Raw genomic sequence first — 16,607 nt, 5'->3', positions numbered from 1 at the left:
AGTCTAGAACAACGTAGTAACATTTGGAAGTGACTCGGGCAGAATCACTAATTAATTAAAGGAGGAGGAGGAGGAGGTTCAGCACAATCAGACTTGCAACATTTGGTTATTAAAGCCCATCTCATTAAAAGTAGATGTAGCCTTCCAATGGAGCTGATGTCCTGGTCTGGTTTATCTAATGGGGCTGATGCTGTTCCCGTGCTGTCCTCTGACAATCCAAATTCAGCACTCAGAGGCAGGAACACTTCTGCATTGTCCATGCACAGAATACCCAGAGCGTTCCCACCCCATCAGTCCAAGCATTGTCTCTGTTCCAAGATTTCACTTTTCACAGATCCTGGCACTGAGCTTGGCTGATTTTGAAAAGCTAAGCAGGGTCGGAGCTGGTTAGTAGTTGGATGGGAGACTGCTGAGAAATCCCAGGATCACACTGTAGACCAATGTTTCTCAACCTCAGCAACTTTAAGCTGTGTGGACTCCAATTCCCAGAATTGCTGGCTGGGGAATTCTGGGAATTGGAGTCCACACAGCTTAAAATTGCTGAAGTTGAGAAACATAGCTGTAGACTTAACTGGGAAATCAAAAGAACATTCCAAAAGAAGGCAGGGACAAAATACTTTTGTATTCATGGAGGGTTGGTTTTCAGGGCTGTTGTCTGTTGCTGAAATGACTCTGGGGTAATGCTGTAGGAGAGAAGGAATACGTGCTGACATTTTGCTAGCCGCGTGGCCAACTTTGGAGCAGATTTGAAACTAGACATGGCAGCAGATGTCACATCCTTTTATGCTGCTTGTGTTCAAGGGAGCAGAACACCTTGTAGCCAGCACTAACCGCCATGCAGATGACAGTCGATAACCTTCCTCCTGACTGAAATTATTTGGATATTTATATATTTTTATGGCTACTAATTCTGGGACAATAGCTGCTGTATCATGCCAGGATACATATAAAAGAGTCACCCCACAGTGAGATGGGCGGTGACAAATTTGAAATATAAATATTAAATAAATAAAATAAAAACCAACTTTTTTTTTTGTAACAAGTCCACCAGTGCACTATTTATTGAAAAACAGCAACCACCCAGCAGAAAAGTAGGTAGACTGAGAAAAAGAAAAATAGTAATTAAAAAAACACCCGCTGGGTTTCAAACTAGAGATATTCTGCATGCAAGGCAACTATTATAACCATTCTGCTAAGAAAGACTATAGCAGCTGCAACCAGGAAAAGCAGGGAAAATGCAATAGAATAATTTTAAAGCTGGTGGTTGTGCCTACATGTATGAGCATTTTGATGCTTTCACTTTGTATTGATTGGTTGATTGATTACATGCCATCAAGTTGGTGTTGACTCTTAGTGAACACATACTGTAGATTTTCTGCAGGGGGTCTGTGCCCAACCTAGTCCTTCAGGTCTTCTAGTGGTGCGCCTATCGCCATTGTAATTGAGTGCACCCACCCTGCTTCATTTTGTACACATAAACTTAACTTCATATGTGTATGTGTGTACACGTACATATACATATAAAATATAAATGTCCACTCATTCACAGAAAGGAAATTTTACTGGATATTTATAAAGTATAAAATATTATAACATTTCTGGGTATCGCATGCAGTGTTTGCCCAGTTAGATTGGGCTACAGCGAGAGTGTGGCAGCATGGCACCAACATGTATTGAGCTCTGCCTGCAGAATGAAAGCTGGCTATGACCTTGGAGAAACGAGTGGGCTTCAACATTGAATACTTCCCCATGAATGTTGGTGTGGGGTGGGCGATTCATGGTATGAGAGATGTTCTGCAAGATAGTTTGTGTGCCCCATGAGGTTTACTTGATAGGTATTATGAAGGTGAGGGATAAGTGGGTAAGAGTCGGGGGCTTCTCGAGGGTTGGATCTTCCTCTAGACTTGGTGGGGTGGCTTTAGTTCCACTTATTTGAAACCCTACATTGAAGGAATGTGGCCCAGAGCCTTACAAGAAGAAAGTACTATCCTAGCATAGTGCTGCAGGCTGTGATGAATGCCAAGGGCCATTTCATGGATGTGAATGCAGGCAGTTCTGAAGGTTACTACAACACTCGGGTGTTTTAAAGCTTCTTCTCTTGAGTTGGCTGCAGAGTCTTTCTTCTATAAGTCCAGGGCTCTGATGGTTTGGCAAATCACCTTGTTGTTGTGGCAGACCAGGCCTATGCATTCCAGATGCAGTTGATGATTTCCCATTTTCTCCTGCACTCCACAGCAGAGTGCACAATGGTGGGGCAGGCATTGAGGCATCTGAGGGCACAAGGACATTCTCTGGATGTTTTCCTTGCTCTAGAGCATGGACTGATTCAAGATGTGCTGATGGCTCATTGCATAGTGCATATCAGTGAGAGACATGGGGACTGTTGCCAGGAGACACTCTTGGACTGCCCGGTAAGAGTGCTTTGAATGCTGTTGCACTGAATGCTGGCAGAGATGGTCACATGCTTTGCCTGGAAAACCCTTGGGCTCCAGGCACTAACCACCCCATCAGAGGCCTTTTTGTTTATTTATTTAACTTTATTTATTTAATCGTATTTATATAGCCACCCATCTCACACAAAGTGACTCTGGGCGGCAATTGCTACGCACTCCTGCCTGGGAGATACCTTTTGGGAACACAGGAGAGGTATCTGCTGCCCTCTTTCTCGGGGCTGCTGGTACACTGCATGGCCTTGGTGCAATGGACTTGCTCCAACTTAATCATGTGTTTTTGCCATCCCTTCTCCCCCACCTTATGCCCCTGTGAGGTTTATTGTGGTAGGGACAGGGTGTCTCCTTCACTATTGCTTTCCTTCCGTATTTATTTTCCTTAAAAGGAGTGTGAAGGTGTTTTTCTGCGCATGGTTCACTTGTGGGGGATAGACAGGGCAGGTTTTTCAGTGCTCCCTCGCCTTGAGCCCATGTCAGGAGAAGCGGGGTTGGATGGAGGCTGCTGACAGGGTGGCCAGAGGTGCAGGCAGGCAGTGTGAAAATTGTGTGGGTCTGTCCATGCAGCACCGAACATCCCTGCTTTTTCTTCTCCCTGTCCCTTACCTTGGCCAATCAGGAAGGAGTTAATGATGGCATAAGGCCTTTCCAATACTCTCCTGGCCCAAGAGCTCATGGGATTCCCAGAACATCCAGCAGAAAGGCAGTAAAGACGGCACCCTTGGTCTACTCAGAATTATCATTTGCTGTCAAAATCACTGGTAAGAAATGTTGACTGGATAATTTGCTTCATGCAATAGGACTTAAGGATATACATTAAATGCAACTCAGTAAAGGGGGGAGAAGCCCAATATGCGCTTAGTGTAGTTTTCTCAGTCTCAGGCCCCTCACATACACTAGGCTGAAAATTCTAAGTCTCATAGTTGGGAGATGATAGGAATTGTAGTCCAACACATCTGAAAGGCACCAAATTGGGTTTTATCTAATGGATGCAAGCCATTTACTTCTTCCAACTTTTAAAGTTTTTTTTTAAAGTCCTCCTAGCATAGCTATGAAGATATCCATAAGACAGATAAGCTGGTTCCATGTTCATGAGCAATGTGGTTGATTCTGCCACGCACACAGTCTAGAGATATAGATACCATGGTCCCATTGTGAACCTTGAAAGAGGAACGAAGGCTAACACTGGTCCAGATGCTACCTTCAGGTACTTGGCCTCCAATTTGTTGAGCAATTACATTAAGTGGTGCATGATCACCAATACACTGATTTAAAGTTACCCGAAGCATATTACATGAATGAATTAATTTTAAAGTAAACACAATACTAGCAATTCCTCTTTCTGTAAATACAAAGTATTTCTGGGCAAGTTGTCCAGTAGATATTAGATAGACTTGTTTCTCGTTGGTGGAGACTTGAGTAAAATCCAAGACTTTGTTTCTGACAGCTCCTGTAGGCAGTCTCATTACAGAGACTGCGGCTGAAAGAGCAGTGGAAATAGTGGATGGGACCCAGATGAGGCTGAGTGTACTAATGCCAGAACTGTCTCCAAAATAACGAACACTGCATTGTGCAGGAGAAAGGATCTCAAAGCTAATTAGATCCCCAGCACTGACTTTGGTGGCCCCAGAAAGAGAGATTGAAGTATCTCTGTAATTGACACCAGATTTATAAACAGTCATCAGTTCTGCATTGGTTCCATTTTTGTTCAGATAAGCAATCATGGTGAATCCTTCACGAATGCAGGTATGACCCATGGAATATAGGGCTTGGTGGAAAACAAACTTCACAGCCCCTGTTTCAGTAAACTTGATGGCTCTGCCATCATGAGATAAAGTTAGCATATAAGAGTCCGAAAGAGAAACAAATTTAAAGGTAGGCTGATAATTTGTTTGGTAGTGCATTGCAGTGGTAGTTTGTGCAGTCATGGCTACTGCTCCTGTATCGTGAGACAACCAAAACAAGCTGAGAGGTGTTTGGAGATCATATATGTCTAAATCTTTACTTTGGTTGCAGAACTGATTAGGGCTCTTCAAAAATACTGAAAGAGTTTGGCTTGGCTCTACCTCTGCAGCACTACTCACACTGGCACTCTGAAAAAGTTTGCCTTCTGGTTGTTCGATACGAACTCCGCTTAGTTCATAGCCTTCCTCACGGTCCTTGAATTTTAAGGAAAGATGGAGGAAATTTCTGCAGTTATGTTTCACAGCAAAGTTGAAATCAGCCCACATTAAGCCATGTTCTTTGAACACCAAGCTGTCCTCTTCAACAGTTCCGATACCGCATCCTTGTTTTTCCTTTAACTTCAGGTTAAACCCAGGGTAGACCTGAGATGAGCCAGACTTTGCCAAGGGTAAAACAATGTCTGCAGCCCATGTCTCAGACAGAATGGTTTCACTGGCTGTTGAACAAACTGTGTCACTAACAAGGGAACAAGGTAAAACTGTTGCTCCATCATCACACATTAGACAGGCCTGGCACTCCTGCAGCTCTTTATTAAAGAAATATTCCTCTCCACACAGTCCCAGAGCAGCCTCTTTTTCTGCAATTCCAAGACAGCGGAATCCTCCTATTCACAAGTAAAGATAGTTTCAGTTAGAGGCCTGATTTTATTTACCTGCAACATTTAAACCCTGTTTACTGAAAGTTTGATGAAATGTACACTAATACAAGCAGTCCCAAGTCTGTGTATTTAATTCAAGGAGAGGCAACCTGTGTCCCCAAATACCTTTTTACAATTTTGGAAGTTTTCTCCAACTGTACCCCCATCTTTCAGTGATTTGTGTGCAATTTTTCTCCATTATGAGGTGGGGCAGGCTTGATGCAGCTGAAACAAAAGAAACTCCTCCCTGCAAAAAATCTGGCGAAAAAGCAAAACTCAGGCCTTGGCCATTCATATGATGCAGTCCTACCCATAATGCATCATCACTTCACTGCCTGCATTGAGCCTCCCCCCAAAAAGCGTGGCCTCCTAATTATAAATTTTAGCTAATTAGCTAATAAGTTGAACGAACCATCAGATACATTTGTATTTATTATATGAGTAAGAGCAAGACTTCTCCAGCCAAACAAGTCCATTTTATTTGCTTTAGGTCAGGAGTGTTCCATTTCCAGCATCTCTGATATAAACTTTAAAAGTGTTAGGAATGGCTGGCAAAGTTCCTCTAAAATTGTTGACTGTAATTTTTAATGCAACAAGTGGGGGAAAATATTAAATGTAGAGAGAGCAATCAGATTAATTGTATTTCACTATTTACATTCAATCAAATACAGTGGTACCTCGGGTTACGAATTTAATCCGTTCCATGACTCTGGTCGCAACCCGATTTGTTCGCAACCCGAAGCAAAATTTCCCATAAGGTTCAATGTAATTACCGTTAATCCGTTCCAGCGTCCGTGGACCACGTGTCAAGGGTGGAAAAACGGCCGCGGACCACGCAGCAGGGCATAAAAATGGCCGCGGACCGCGCAGCAGGGCGGAAAAACGGCTGCGGACCGCGCGGCACGGACGGAAAATGGCCGCGGACCACATGGCACGGGCGGAAAAATGGCTGCGGACCACGTGGCACGGGTGGAAAATGGCCGCGGACCACGTGGCACGGGCGGAAAATGGCCGCGGACCACGTGTCACGGTGGAAAATGGCCGCAGATCCGGTTCGTACCCCGAGGCGGAGTTCGCAAACCGAGGTAAATTTTTGCAGCCAGAGCTGGTTGTAACCCGAAAAGTTCGTAAGCAGAGGCGTTCGTAACCCGAGGTACCACTGTACAGATTTTTGTCCTGGCCCTGCACACTTTTTAGAATGTTGCCTTTTGTATTCCTTCATGTTTCAGTGGTTCAGGGACATGAAGCATCACATGCCCCTTTTAGAAGCACAATTTTACAGTTGTGAACTACCTGGCAACATTCAGAAAATGAAAAAAACCACTGTGTTTTTCAGTGTTCTGGCCTACATATAGGTTCAAGAAGTACAAATTAATTAAGCTTGCCTAAAATGCAGAAATACATGTCATCTGTATCCATACCAAAGTAGATTATTTTTTGTTCCTAATCCAATGCTGCAGTGGATACTCCAGGACATTTAAAGATGTTTAGAAAGGCAAGATGGTGAGTCCAAACAATGGTGATAATCCTGTTGAAGTATCAGAGGAAGCCTAGTGTTGGCATGGATGCATCTCACCCACAGAAATATACCACTGTGAAGTTGGAAGCAACCACAAAGATCATTTAGTCCAACCTTCTGCAATTTGCAGGAAAACCAAGTAAACTATCCTTGAGAGGTGGCCATCCAGCCTCATTTTAAAAATCTCAAAGAGATGGAAAACCCACAACCTCTGTGGATAGATTGTTCCGCTGTTGTACAGATCTTACCATAAAATCATAGAAACAAGGTTATCTAGAATTTATCCATATTATATGCATGGTATTTAACAGATCCCATTAAAGCAAGAATCTGGGAATACTTTGTGCCCAATAAACAAATTATCTTCCTATATATGTTTAATCTTCTTTTGTGCACAGCTATGATTAAGAACCAAGATTAAGAATAGGCTTTAGTGCCATTGAAATTACTGAGACAAATTAGTCCTGACCATTTGAAGTTCCACTGATTTCAATCAAACTAAAGGAAAACTAAGACTTTGAACATTTTAAACACATAAAAGGAGACTATGAAACAAGCAATTCTACTGTCACTCATTACCTGGTGTGTTCAGACATTTTATCCTTTCCCCACAGATACTTGGTGATTCAATACATTCATCTCTATCCTGCAAGGAACAGAGGCAAATTCATATTTAAGTCAGTATTTTCCAAGAAAACCTGTATCTGCATCTCTTACCTCTACACTGAGAAAAGGCATATATACAACTTCCAAAATGCTACTTGTACTTTCCAGGTTTGTTGGACTTCAAGTCCAACATACCTGGAAGGCATCAGATTGCAAAGGACTCTATTACATATACCTGAATTAATACTATACTACATATCTAGCATTGTAAGTGTACAACTACTGATATCAAATAAAAGTTAAATCAGTGCTCCTGTCCTCTAATAATTTGAACAAAAGATGCACATGACTGATGTCTTTCCAATAATTCTATAATTACAACTGCACCCTCAGGAATCAAAAGGCTATTTTGTCTAGCTTTTTATGTTCCACAGTTTAATACAAATTCCTGTCCCTTTCAGCTTTCTTCATTACAGTTCCTGTGTGACTCTTAAAAAAAACACCTCTTGATCTACTCAAATTATTCACTTCTGCCTTTACTACTTCATCTTTTTTCAACAAATTATAACATTGTGTGCCTGTTTTGATTTTTCAAAGTTTTTTCTAACAGTAAATATGATATCAAACTGAAGTTAAATCAGTGCTCCTATCCTCTAATAATCTGAACAAAAGATGCAAATTACCTGATGGATCACATCACCAGTATGGTGACATCACAATGTCACATCATCCATATTGGACCTATGATGACCCAATGATGGTATCTTGGATTTGCAAGATAAACTTTCAAATATTATGCAAATGAGTCATCTCTGCTTTAGCTTCAGAAAAGATGAAATTTGGACAGTGAGCAAAACTTTTCCCTCACTCTGAGTTACCTTTGAGAATTTTGCTTTGTTTGTGGCCACCACTGAAGAAAAACCTTGCTAAAATATTTATGACCGCTTCCATTCCTCTCTCTCTTTCAGCTTTAAGTAAATCTAGTAATGCTGTGGGAACTTGTCTCATGAGATTTGTAGTCCTCTCAGCCCTCCTCACCACTGATCAAGCTGTTTGAGGCTGGGGGCACTTGTAACTCAGCAATATCTAGGAGACACCTTCCCTACCCACTCATAAGTGGTTGTTAATTGCATTAACAAATATGTTAAACAAATGTTAAAAATGAAAAAATAGTTATAAAACCTACTGGCTATCCATTTCATGAAGAGATTCCAAATCTGTTATGAAAGAAATAATCTCCAGACCTATTTTTTCACACCACCTACTAGAAATCTCTATCATATTCCCAAAGAGATTAGCTAGAGCTTTTGTAACTTGGGTATTGAATTATCTCTTTCAACTGTTTCCTTACCACCTGTAAATACTCTTGAATTTAGAGGCATCTGCAGAGAATGGAAAGAGGGGAGAGAAATGATGGTATATGGATTATGATATAATGGTGTAAGTTATACTACTTACTTGTGTCAGACATCATTACATAACCACATCATTTACATGATGTCATAACACATGTTGGCATTTCAGTGTCACTGCAATTTGTTACAGGTGCCCCTGCTTGAATTCACTGCTTCCGGGTTTGCTCAGACATATCTGAAGCCTAGTGCTAATATAACAGTAAATCTGTTTCCTGAACAAGGCTTTCTCATCCTAGCAATTCTGGAGGACACATTCCCAACACATCCGGAGCACCCTAAGCAGAAGAAGACTACTCTGGGTTTTTGTTTTTGTTTTTTGCAGCTGGCATTTTCTGCCCCAAGTTTATCTATTCATCCATCCATGAAAGAACTGGGTGTTCTTTTGGAGGAAAAGTCTCTCAAACAGATCTTCAAAAACAGATACACATACATGGTGGACAACTTCATATACAACAGGTACCTGGGGGAGCTTCGGGTTAAGAAATATGCAGCCCTGCATTTTAGACTCTAATTCCTATAATCCCTTGCAATTAGGCATGTTGTCCGTGGCTGATGGGACTTGGTCCAAAACATGTGGAAAACCAAATTTTATTGATTTCTTTAAAATAATGTATATTCTACTTCTCTTTATCAAAATAGCCAATTAAAGAAACTCCAATTACAAATGTTTAAAAGCTAAATGAAACAGTAGTGAGTCATGGTACAAGTGTATTATTTTAAATTATAATAAGCTTTCAAAGCAATGTTCATTAGAAACTATTATTTATTCACCCCTGTGTATTGGAAGGTCACACTGTCAAAGAGAAAATGGTGCACAGTCCTTGAACCAGAATAAGTCCTAGAACTTCAGCTCTAAGGCTACTGCAGAAAAGATCGTTATGAGCACATGATAACTTTGGGCAGCGTCTTGTGGTGGTTGTTGTTATATTTTCTTTTCTTTATTACTTCAATTTATATGGCTGCCCACTTAGCACATGACTGCGGGCAGATAACAATCCATGGAAAATAACCATAAATAATAAGTTTAAAACAATTATAAGCAACACATCGTGCTCACAGTGACTCACAGGCATACGGTTACTTCACCGAAGAAGGGCCCGCTCAGCAGCCTGGCCACTGCCTGGAGGAAGAACTTCAGCATCTTACCATCTCAGGAGATGCATGGTTCCCTTCAGGTGACATTGCTTATGGGAGGGGCTCAGAGCATGCCCACCCTGTCAGATCTCATGGGACAGGCAGAAATAACTGGAGATAGAGAGCCCTGCAGGCAACCTGTCCCTGTCCCAAGGCGAGGTTTACAGGTGATGACTAGCACCTTGAATTGCACCTGGAAATCCACTGGGAGCCAGTGCAGCTTATGAAGTACAGGTATACAAGGGACAGCCATGTACTGCTGTTGTTTGGAAGCAGATGTAGCTTTCAAGTAATTCTCAAGGGCAACCTCTTGTAGAATGCATTGCAATAATCCAGATGGGAGGTGACCAAAGCATGAGTGACCATAAATAGGGTCTCCCAATTAAGGAATGGGTGCAATTAGCACACAAGATGGATATGGGCAAAGGACCTTCTATCCATAGCTGCCATCTGCTCTTCAAGCAAGAACCAAGAATCTATGAGGACCTCCAAGTTGTGCAATAACTGTGCCATTCTGAACCAAAAATGGTAAATCTCCAGATCTTTGGGGCCTAAAACCCACATTCACTTGGTTTTGCCAAGATTGAGCCTGATTCTGTTCCTCCCCATCCAGATTCCAGCACCTTGAGAGAGCCTATTAAGAACTTCTGCTGTACCTCCCCATCCCATTCTTTTCTTCTGATCCCACACTTACAGCAACACCAGGTGTCTGGACTTTATCACTTTTTAATTTCCTACAGTGACCCATATCTAGCATTAAGTTGACTAACAGCAGCCGCTCACCAGTGCTCTGAATGGTGCCACCGCCATCTGCCCAGAGAGCAGGTGCTTTTGAAAGTTGTGGAAGTAATAAATAACCTATGTCAAGGATCAAGGTGTACATGCCCATATACCTGTATGATATGCATACAGACAGATCATGAGCATTAATCCTGAAAAGGCTACTATTTAAATTTAGAATAAAATAATGGTTCACCTGGCATATTCGATCGGCATTTGCAGAACATTCTGATAGCTGAAAAAAGCCAGCAGGGCACAAGGTGCATTTTTCACATTGTGATGGTGTCTTCTGGAAATTGCAAAATTCATCACTTTCACAAAGGCCACATTCCATTAAAGGTTCTCCGATATCAATCACTTTCGCATCCACATTTACTTTATGCACAGAATATGACTTCTGGAGATGATTTCTGACTTTCTTCTGCAGGCCTTGAAGATTAGCTTCAAAGTAATGCTGGATGTCCTCTTGCAAACTCTTAAATGACATTTGCTTCACTGTGTCAAAAAGCATACCGTACTGAACCTTGATCAGATCCATTTGTTCATACATTTTTCTTTGTTGCACAATAATTTCCTGCTGCTGGGTGACCAATGCATTCTGCTGCTCTGCAAGTTTTTGCTGTAAATCCACAATGACTGCCTGCTGACTTTTTAATATTTCAACGAACTTTTCTTGGCCTTTGGTAAGCTGTAGTTGGAGCACAAGTGCATCCTCAGATGGGACTTCATTATCTCCTAACAAACAAAGATTTTGGCATTAAAACATACACAGATTCTCTCATTGCTGTCATTTATAAAAATGCCATCGTGCAATATCTTGTAAAATGTTATAATTTAGCCTCCCCCCGCCCCCAATTCCCATAATGTGCTGGTATAATATAATTCTGAGGCTTTATGAAAATATCAGCATATATCTGAAGATATCAGCATATTGGAATATTGCTGCTGTACCAGATAGGGTTCCAGCATAAGAGGAGCCCACTAAGCCGACGTAAAATTTGCTAAGAGTCTCTTCAAATTCAGAGCTGGTTCTGCCCAGACTCACCAACATTTTTTGACTGGTCTATTTTCAAGACAACTATCTCTATGATATCACCACAATTAACTAGGCCATTGGTTGAAGGACAGTCTTGGCAATTCAAATTGGTATCCTTCAGAGGTGTTGGGTTATGGTTAGCCACGTGGGCTGGGAATTCCAGCCCTAACCTATGGCTACTGGATTTCAGCTGCAAGAATTGGGATGACCAATACATGGCACCAAACAGAGTTTTCTGTGTCTCTTTGCTATCATCTAGTGATCGTTCATATTTTTTGTAGCCCAAATTTGGTAACTTTGAGCCTATGTGAAGGCATCAGTTTAGAGAAAGTTTTTACCCAGAAACTTGGGCTAACATTAACAGGGAGAGGAAATTGGAATGAACATATTGCCACAAAGAACAGCTTCCAGGTTGGCTTGGGGATGAGGCCTAATAAACCTACAGGCAAACGAAGAATAATTTATCTTTCTCCTCCCCATTACTCATGTTCGTGCCACTATTTTGGAAGCAGTTGGTTTGTTATTCATTCAATTGGCCCAAGAAATGCCAATGCTTATCTTCAGATCCGTGGACACAGAAAAAAGATGTTTATATTTTACTTTGAAAAAAATGTTATGTAAAAATGCTGGCTCTAGATCTTTCTTATGGCCACAGTACATCTGGGTGTTTGTCACTGGACATGTCTTCTTGTGGCCAGGACTGGTGCTTAAAGCTATCCACTGTACAATGATGAGCTGCAGCCAGTGAATCCTAGCTTGCTAAATCTATCAGTGGTAGATGCCAACACCTACCTGGTTTAACATCACAGGTGAGCTGAACACCCAAAGCAGCACCACCAAGTTCTGAAGCCATGTAGGCAAGCTCTTCCCCAATGAACTGTGCTGCCTTCTCAGTTTCTCGGACCAGGGCAGGCTCAAGGCAGCCTTCCCCTTGATTTGGGGGGCACAGAGTGGCTTGGCTAGCAGGCCTGGGCTTCTGGCGAATGCGCAAGGGTAGCCTACACTCAATGCCTCTGCAGTCCTGCATGGTACCATTGGGAGCTCTGCTGGTACAGTCCCTTCCTCCAGAGCACATCTCCTCTGCACCCCTGCTGGTCAGGGCTAACAGCCCCACACTGCTCTCCATGGAAGATTGTTGTGGCTGTTGCTTGCTGGATGTCTGCTCTCGCCCAGTTATGGTAGGTTGAATGAAGGCATGAGATGAGCGATTTGACCTGCTGAAGCAGTGAGAACCATGGCACTGATGTCTGCTGGGCTGAAGCCCACCATTGGTACTCCTGCCACATGGGGGAATTCTGCAGAGTTTTGCATGGACACATCCTCCTTCTCCAGCTAGAAGCCACAGGTAGATTCCAAGCCAACAGCAGCAAGTCCAAGATGGCTGCTTCACCTGCATCTCACATCTGCAGAAAAGGGATCTCGGTAATCAGATGGGCAAAAAAAGAAAACAAAAAACAAAAAAAAAACCCCACACATCCTATTCACGTCATTGCCCTTTACCTCTGCCTTCACAGGCAGTTTTATGGAATTAGTACAACAAAAGAAAACATTAAGCAATTATTTTCCTCAATAAATGAATGAATGAATACAATATCCATGACAATTATGTTTGCTGGGGAAGCAAATGTGATTAACAGTCTGACTACTGATAAAGAGTGATTTCTACTGAGGGGAGAAATAACAATAACATGTGCAATATTAAATGAAACCAAAATAAAACAACGAAGCGTAAAAAGACATGCACGCTATTACTGATCATTTAAAAAGATATACATGTATGGATCAATGAGTCCAAGCAAGCTTCCAAAAATAAAGGATCTTACATTCTGAATGCAAATGCTTATGTTCTTCACATTAAAGTCAATGAACTTGGTACCCTCTAAATGTTTTGGAAAATAACTCCACATCCCTTTTATTGGCCATGCTATCTGGGTCTAATATGAGCTGAAGTCCAAACATCTGGGAAACAGCAGATTGCCTATTTTAGTTTGATATCTTTGCCCCAGATGTTATGATTTTCAGTGAAATGCAAGTAACAGAAAATTGACTCCACAAACTGATAATTTGATGCTACTGCTCTGAACAATGTCTTGCTCTTTGTTCCACAGACACTAAAACTCATTGCTGAGTCTAAGGTGAGACAGAGTGTAAGTGGGGAAAGTAATGAAATGTCCATTAGGGTTTTAGATTTGCATGACATGTAGGAGGTGTACGTCTACATTGTAACATTTATATATGCATGATAAAAATGCAAACATTAAAAAAAAAAAAGCAAACCAGCTTTCTCAAGCAAGCTGTTCCTCCATCCTACACAGAGTTGATTTCAACAGGCTTTACTTCTGGGCCTTTGCCAACCGGGTATCCTCTGGCTGTGTTGGGGTGCAACTCTCAGAATTCCCAGCCTGTATCCGAATTTTGGAGATTGCCAAGTGGGGCAATACTAGATCTGGGTGTCAGAGTTAAACAAGATTTGGAAGCGCACGCACACACCCAGCTCCCCTGCCTTTCTAGCTAAACAAGATAAATAAACAAACAAACAAACAAAAATAATTCTTTTTTTCACACCCCTTTGTAAACTTCTCTAAACAAGACCAGTCAGCAAATTCCATTTTAAAAAATGGGATAATCTCCAGATGCCCACCCTAACGAAATAATACTTGTTCTCCGTTATTCTTATTCTTATCTGCTTACTGGATTCATCCACATTTCTGGAAAGATACACAAAGACAGACTGAGATAGACGCTTCTCCTTTTTCCGCAGAAATGTATCGAAGTTTTCTCTACTCAGGCGCAGTCCCTGTTCCCAACTGGAGAGCCCGAGCGGCTTTTTCTCCTTCTCTTCACAATAGCCCCTCCGCTCTTTGCAAACGTTGCCGAAATCCCCCTTAAACAGGATCTAACGAACTTTTTAAACGCCCGCAGGAAGGGAGGGGAAGAAAGGGCAAAGGAGGGGGAATCAGATCCCGCTACAGTAATCTTAAAGCAAGCAACCTGAGCGGCTTACCTAAAAAAAAAACGAGGCGCAGAGGAAGCGGCGGGGAAACAAAAGCGCCGAAAAAACCTTCTCCGGGTTTCTTGACGAGGTGAATCAGTGACCGAGAGGGGCCCGGGGGGCAGGGAACGAGCCCTTGCTCCTTCCTGCTTTTCCGGGACCCGGGAAGGGAACGTGAAAGTGTAAGGTTTCTGAAGACATCCTTCACTTCAGTTCGCTCAGGCGCCTCCCTTTAACTCCCTGGACGCCCGACTTCTGCAGGATTCCCCGCCGGCTGGAAGAGGCTGCCCCCCCCGTGAAGGAGGAGGAGCGCCCCCCCCACCATTTACGGCGGGAGAACTTGCCTGGGGGACGCGGCGCGGGTCTCAATTTCAGGGGGCGGGCGCAGAGCCGCGTCTGGCTGAAGGCCAAAGGCTGCCGTCCGCTCTGAGACGAACCCGAATGAAAGCCAATCAGCTTCGCCGTGAAACGATCCCTCTCTCTCTGTCTCCACCCCCGCCTCCCCACATACCGATACACAGAGAGACCCCCTTACGCCCCAGTAGCTAATCCGACCCCGCCGGTTGCCCGGACCCTTTTTTAACCAGACGCGAGAAGGAAACATCCAAGCGTTCGTTCACCGTTCATCGTTGCGAGAAGGGCATGGCTCGGAAGGAGAGGCCAGGCGCGTAAAACGCTCAAGGTCATCTGAAAGATCTGTGCTTGAGGTCTGGCTAGAGCAGTGTTTCTCAACCTTGACGCTTTCAGAGGGCTGGACTTCAACTCCCAGAATTCCCCAGCTGGTCGGCTGGGGAATTCTGGGAGTTGAAGTCCAGCCCTCTGAAAGCTGCCAAGGTTGAGAAACACTGGCCTGGAGCATTTTCCATGCTGGGGATCCTTATCAACGTCAGTCTGCATGCAAAAACTTTGGACCGTGTTAAGTAAGGATGTTGTAGATCTAAACTTGAGTAGGGGAGGGGTTTCGTGGCTTCACTTAATCCATTTGGGTTTGGTTACGATATGGTTCAGTGTGGTTACAGGAATTCAAGAAATGGGGTAATTCATTCTGGCATTCTGAGGAGGTCATCTCTGTATCTGCCTTGGCTGAATACTGCAACACAGAAGCCCTAGAAATTAATTATAATAAGACCAAGGTCTTGATATTTGCAAAACACCCCAAAAGGCATATCCAGAAATTAAATAACCCCCCCAGTTGAGCAGGTCAATTCATTTAAGGGCCGACGCTTCCTAATTAAATATTTTGGTCACTCTAATCAGTTCTACTTAAACCTCTTACTATCAGATTCGGATGACTCTCTCTTTTCAAATGTGGCCAAATTCTGTCATGTAATATGTAAGACGCGCAGCAGCCTGACTGGCAAATCTGTTCACCTAACTAACTAACCAATATTAATTTTATGTATCCAAGTTTTTTTTTATGTATCCAAGAGCTGGTTAGATGTAGTGGTTAAGGCATCAGGCTAGAAACCGGGAGACTGTGAGTTCTAGTTCCGTCCTGGGCACAAGGCCAGCTGGGTTACCTTGGGCCAGTCACTCTCTCTCAGCCCTAGGAAGGTGGCAATGGAAAGCCACTTCCAAAATCTTGCCAAGAAAACGGCAGGGACTGCTCCAGGCAGCCGCCAGGAGTCAGCACTGACTCAAAGGCACACATACACAAAAAAAGTGTTTTATGGACCGGTCATTTACCACAATAAAGATTCTGTTTTGTTCTACTGGATTTGCTGTTAACTAGACCCCAGGATACAATTTCATGAATGGAACACTTCTTTTTTTTGGCAGATTTCTACCATTTCACCCTGAGACACAAACAAGAAGACACTTGGCCATCTGAGTCCAAAAAAAGAGGGGGATGTTCTAGATTTATTAAAAGAAGCCATCATTTGTCAATGTATGAAGACACCTAGTCTGAACCCAGGCAATGTTAACCTTGTTTCTAATCAGAAATAACTCCTGTTCTGATGCCAGAATGCTCATATTTGTGCATGAAGCAAGAATCCTGCAAGATCTCACCCATAGTCACGTATTTCTAGATTTACTGCATGTCTACTCAGCAGTAGGTTATCTGTAACCCAACTA

General features: G+C 42.7%; 1 protein-coding gene across 2 annotated transcripts; it reads right to left on the bottom strand.

The window, feature by feature from the left end:
• Positions 1-1,149: 1,149 nt before the first annotated feature.
• On the bottom strand, positions 1,150-15,012 carry LOC112542040 (uncharacterized). Of its 2 annotated transcripts, none has more exons than XM_025173830.2 (5): positions 14,544-15,012; positions 12,332-12,942; positions 10,700-11,238; positions 7,148-7,214; positions 1,150-5,016 (listed from the first exon to the last, which is right to left on the bottom strand). In XM_025173830.2, exons 2-5 carry the CDS (start codon positions 12,933-12,935, stop codon positions 3,497-3,499), a joined length of 2,730 nt encoding a protein of 909 aa, XP_025029598.1. In that variant the 5' UTR covers positions 12,936-12,942; positions 14,544-15,012; the 3' UTR covers positions 1,150-3,496. The 2 variants fall into 2 exon arrangements, with proteins under 2 accessions (XP_025029598.1, XP_088006605.1); XM_088150479.1 differs by lacking the exon at positions 1,150-5,016 and adding an exon at positions 5,026-6,577.
• Positions 15,013-16,607: the final 1,595 nt, after the last annotated feature.

Source organism: Python bivittatus, unplaced genomic scaffold, assembly GCF_059951505.1.
Source record: "Python bivittatus isolate LINGU-HERP-01145 unplaced genomic scaffold, Pbiv_v1 ctg000610_np1212, whole genome shotgun sequence".
NCBI lineage: Eukaryota > Metazoa > Chordata > Lepidosauria > Squamata > Pythonidae > Python > Python bivittatus.
This window is presented reverse-complemented; position numbering and strand designations above follow the sequence as displayed.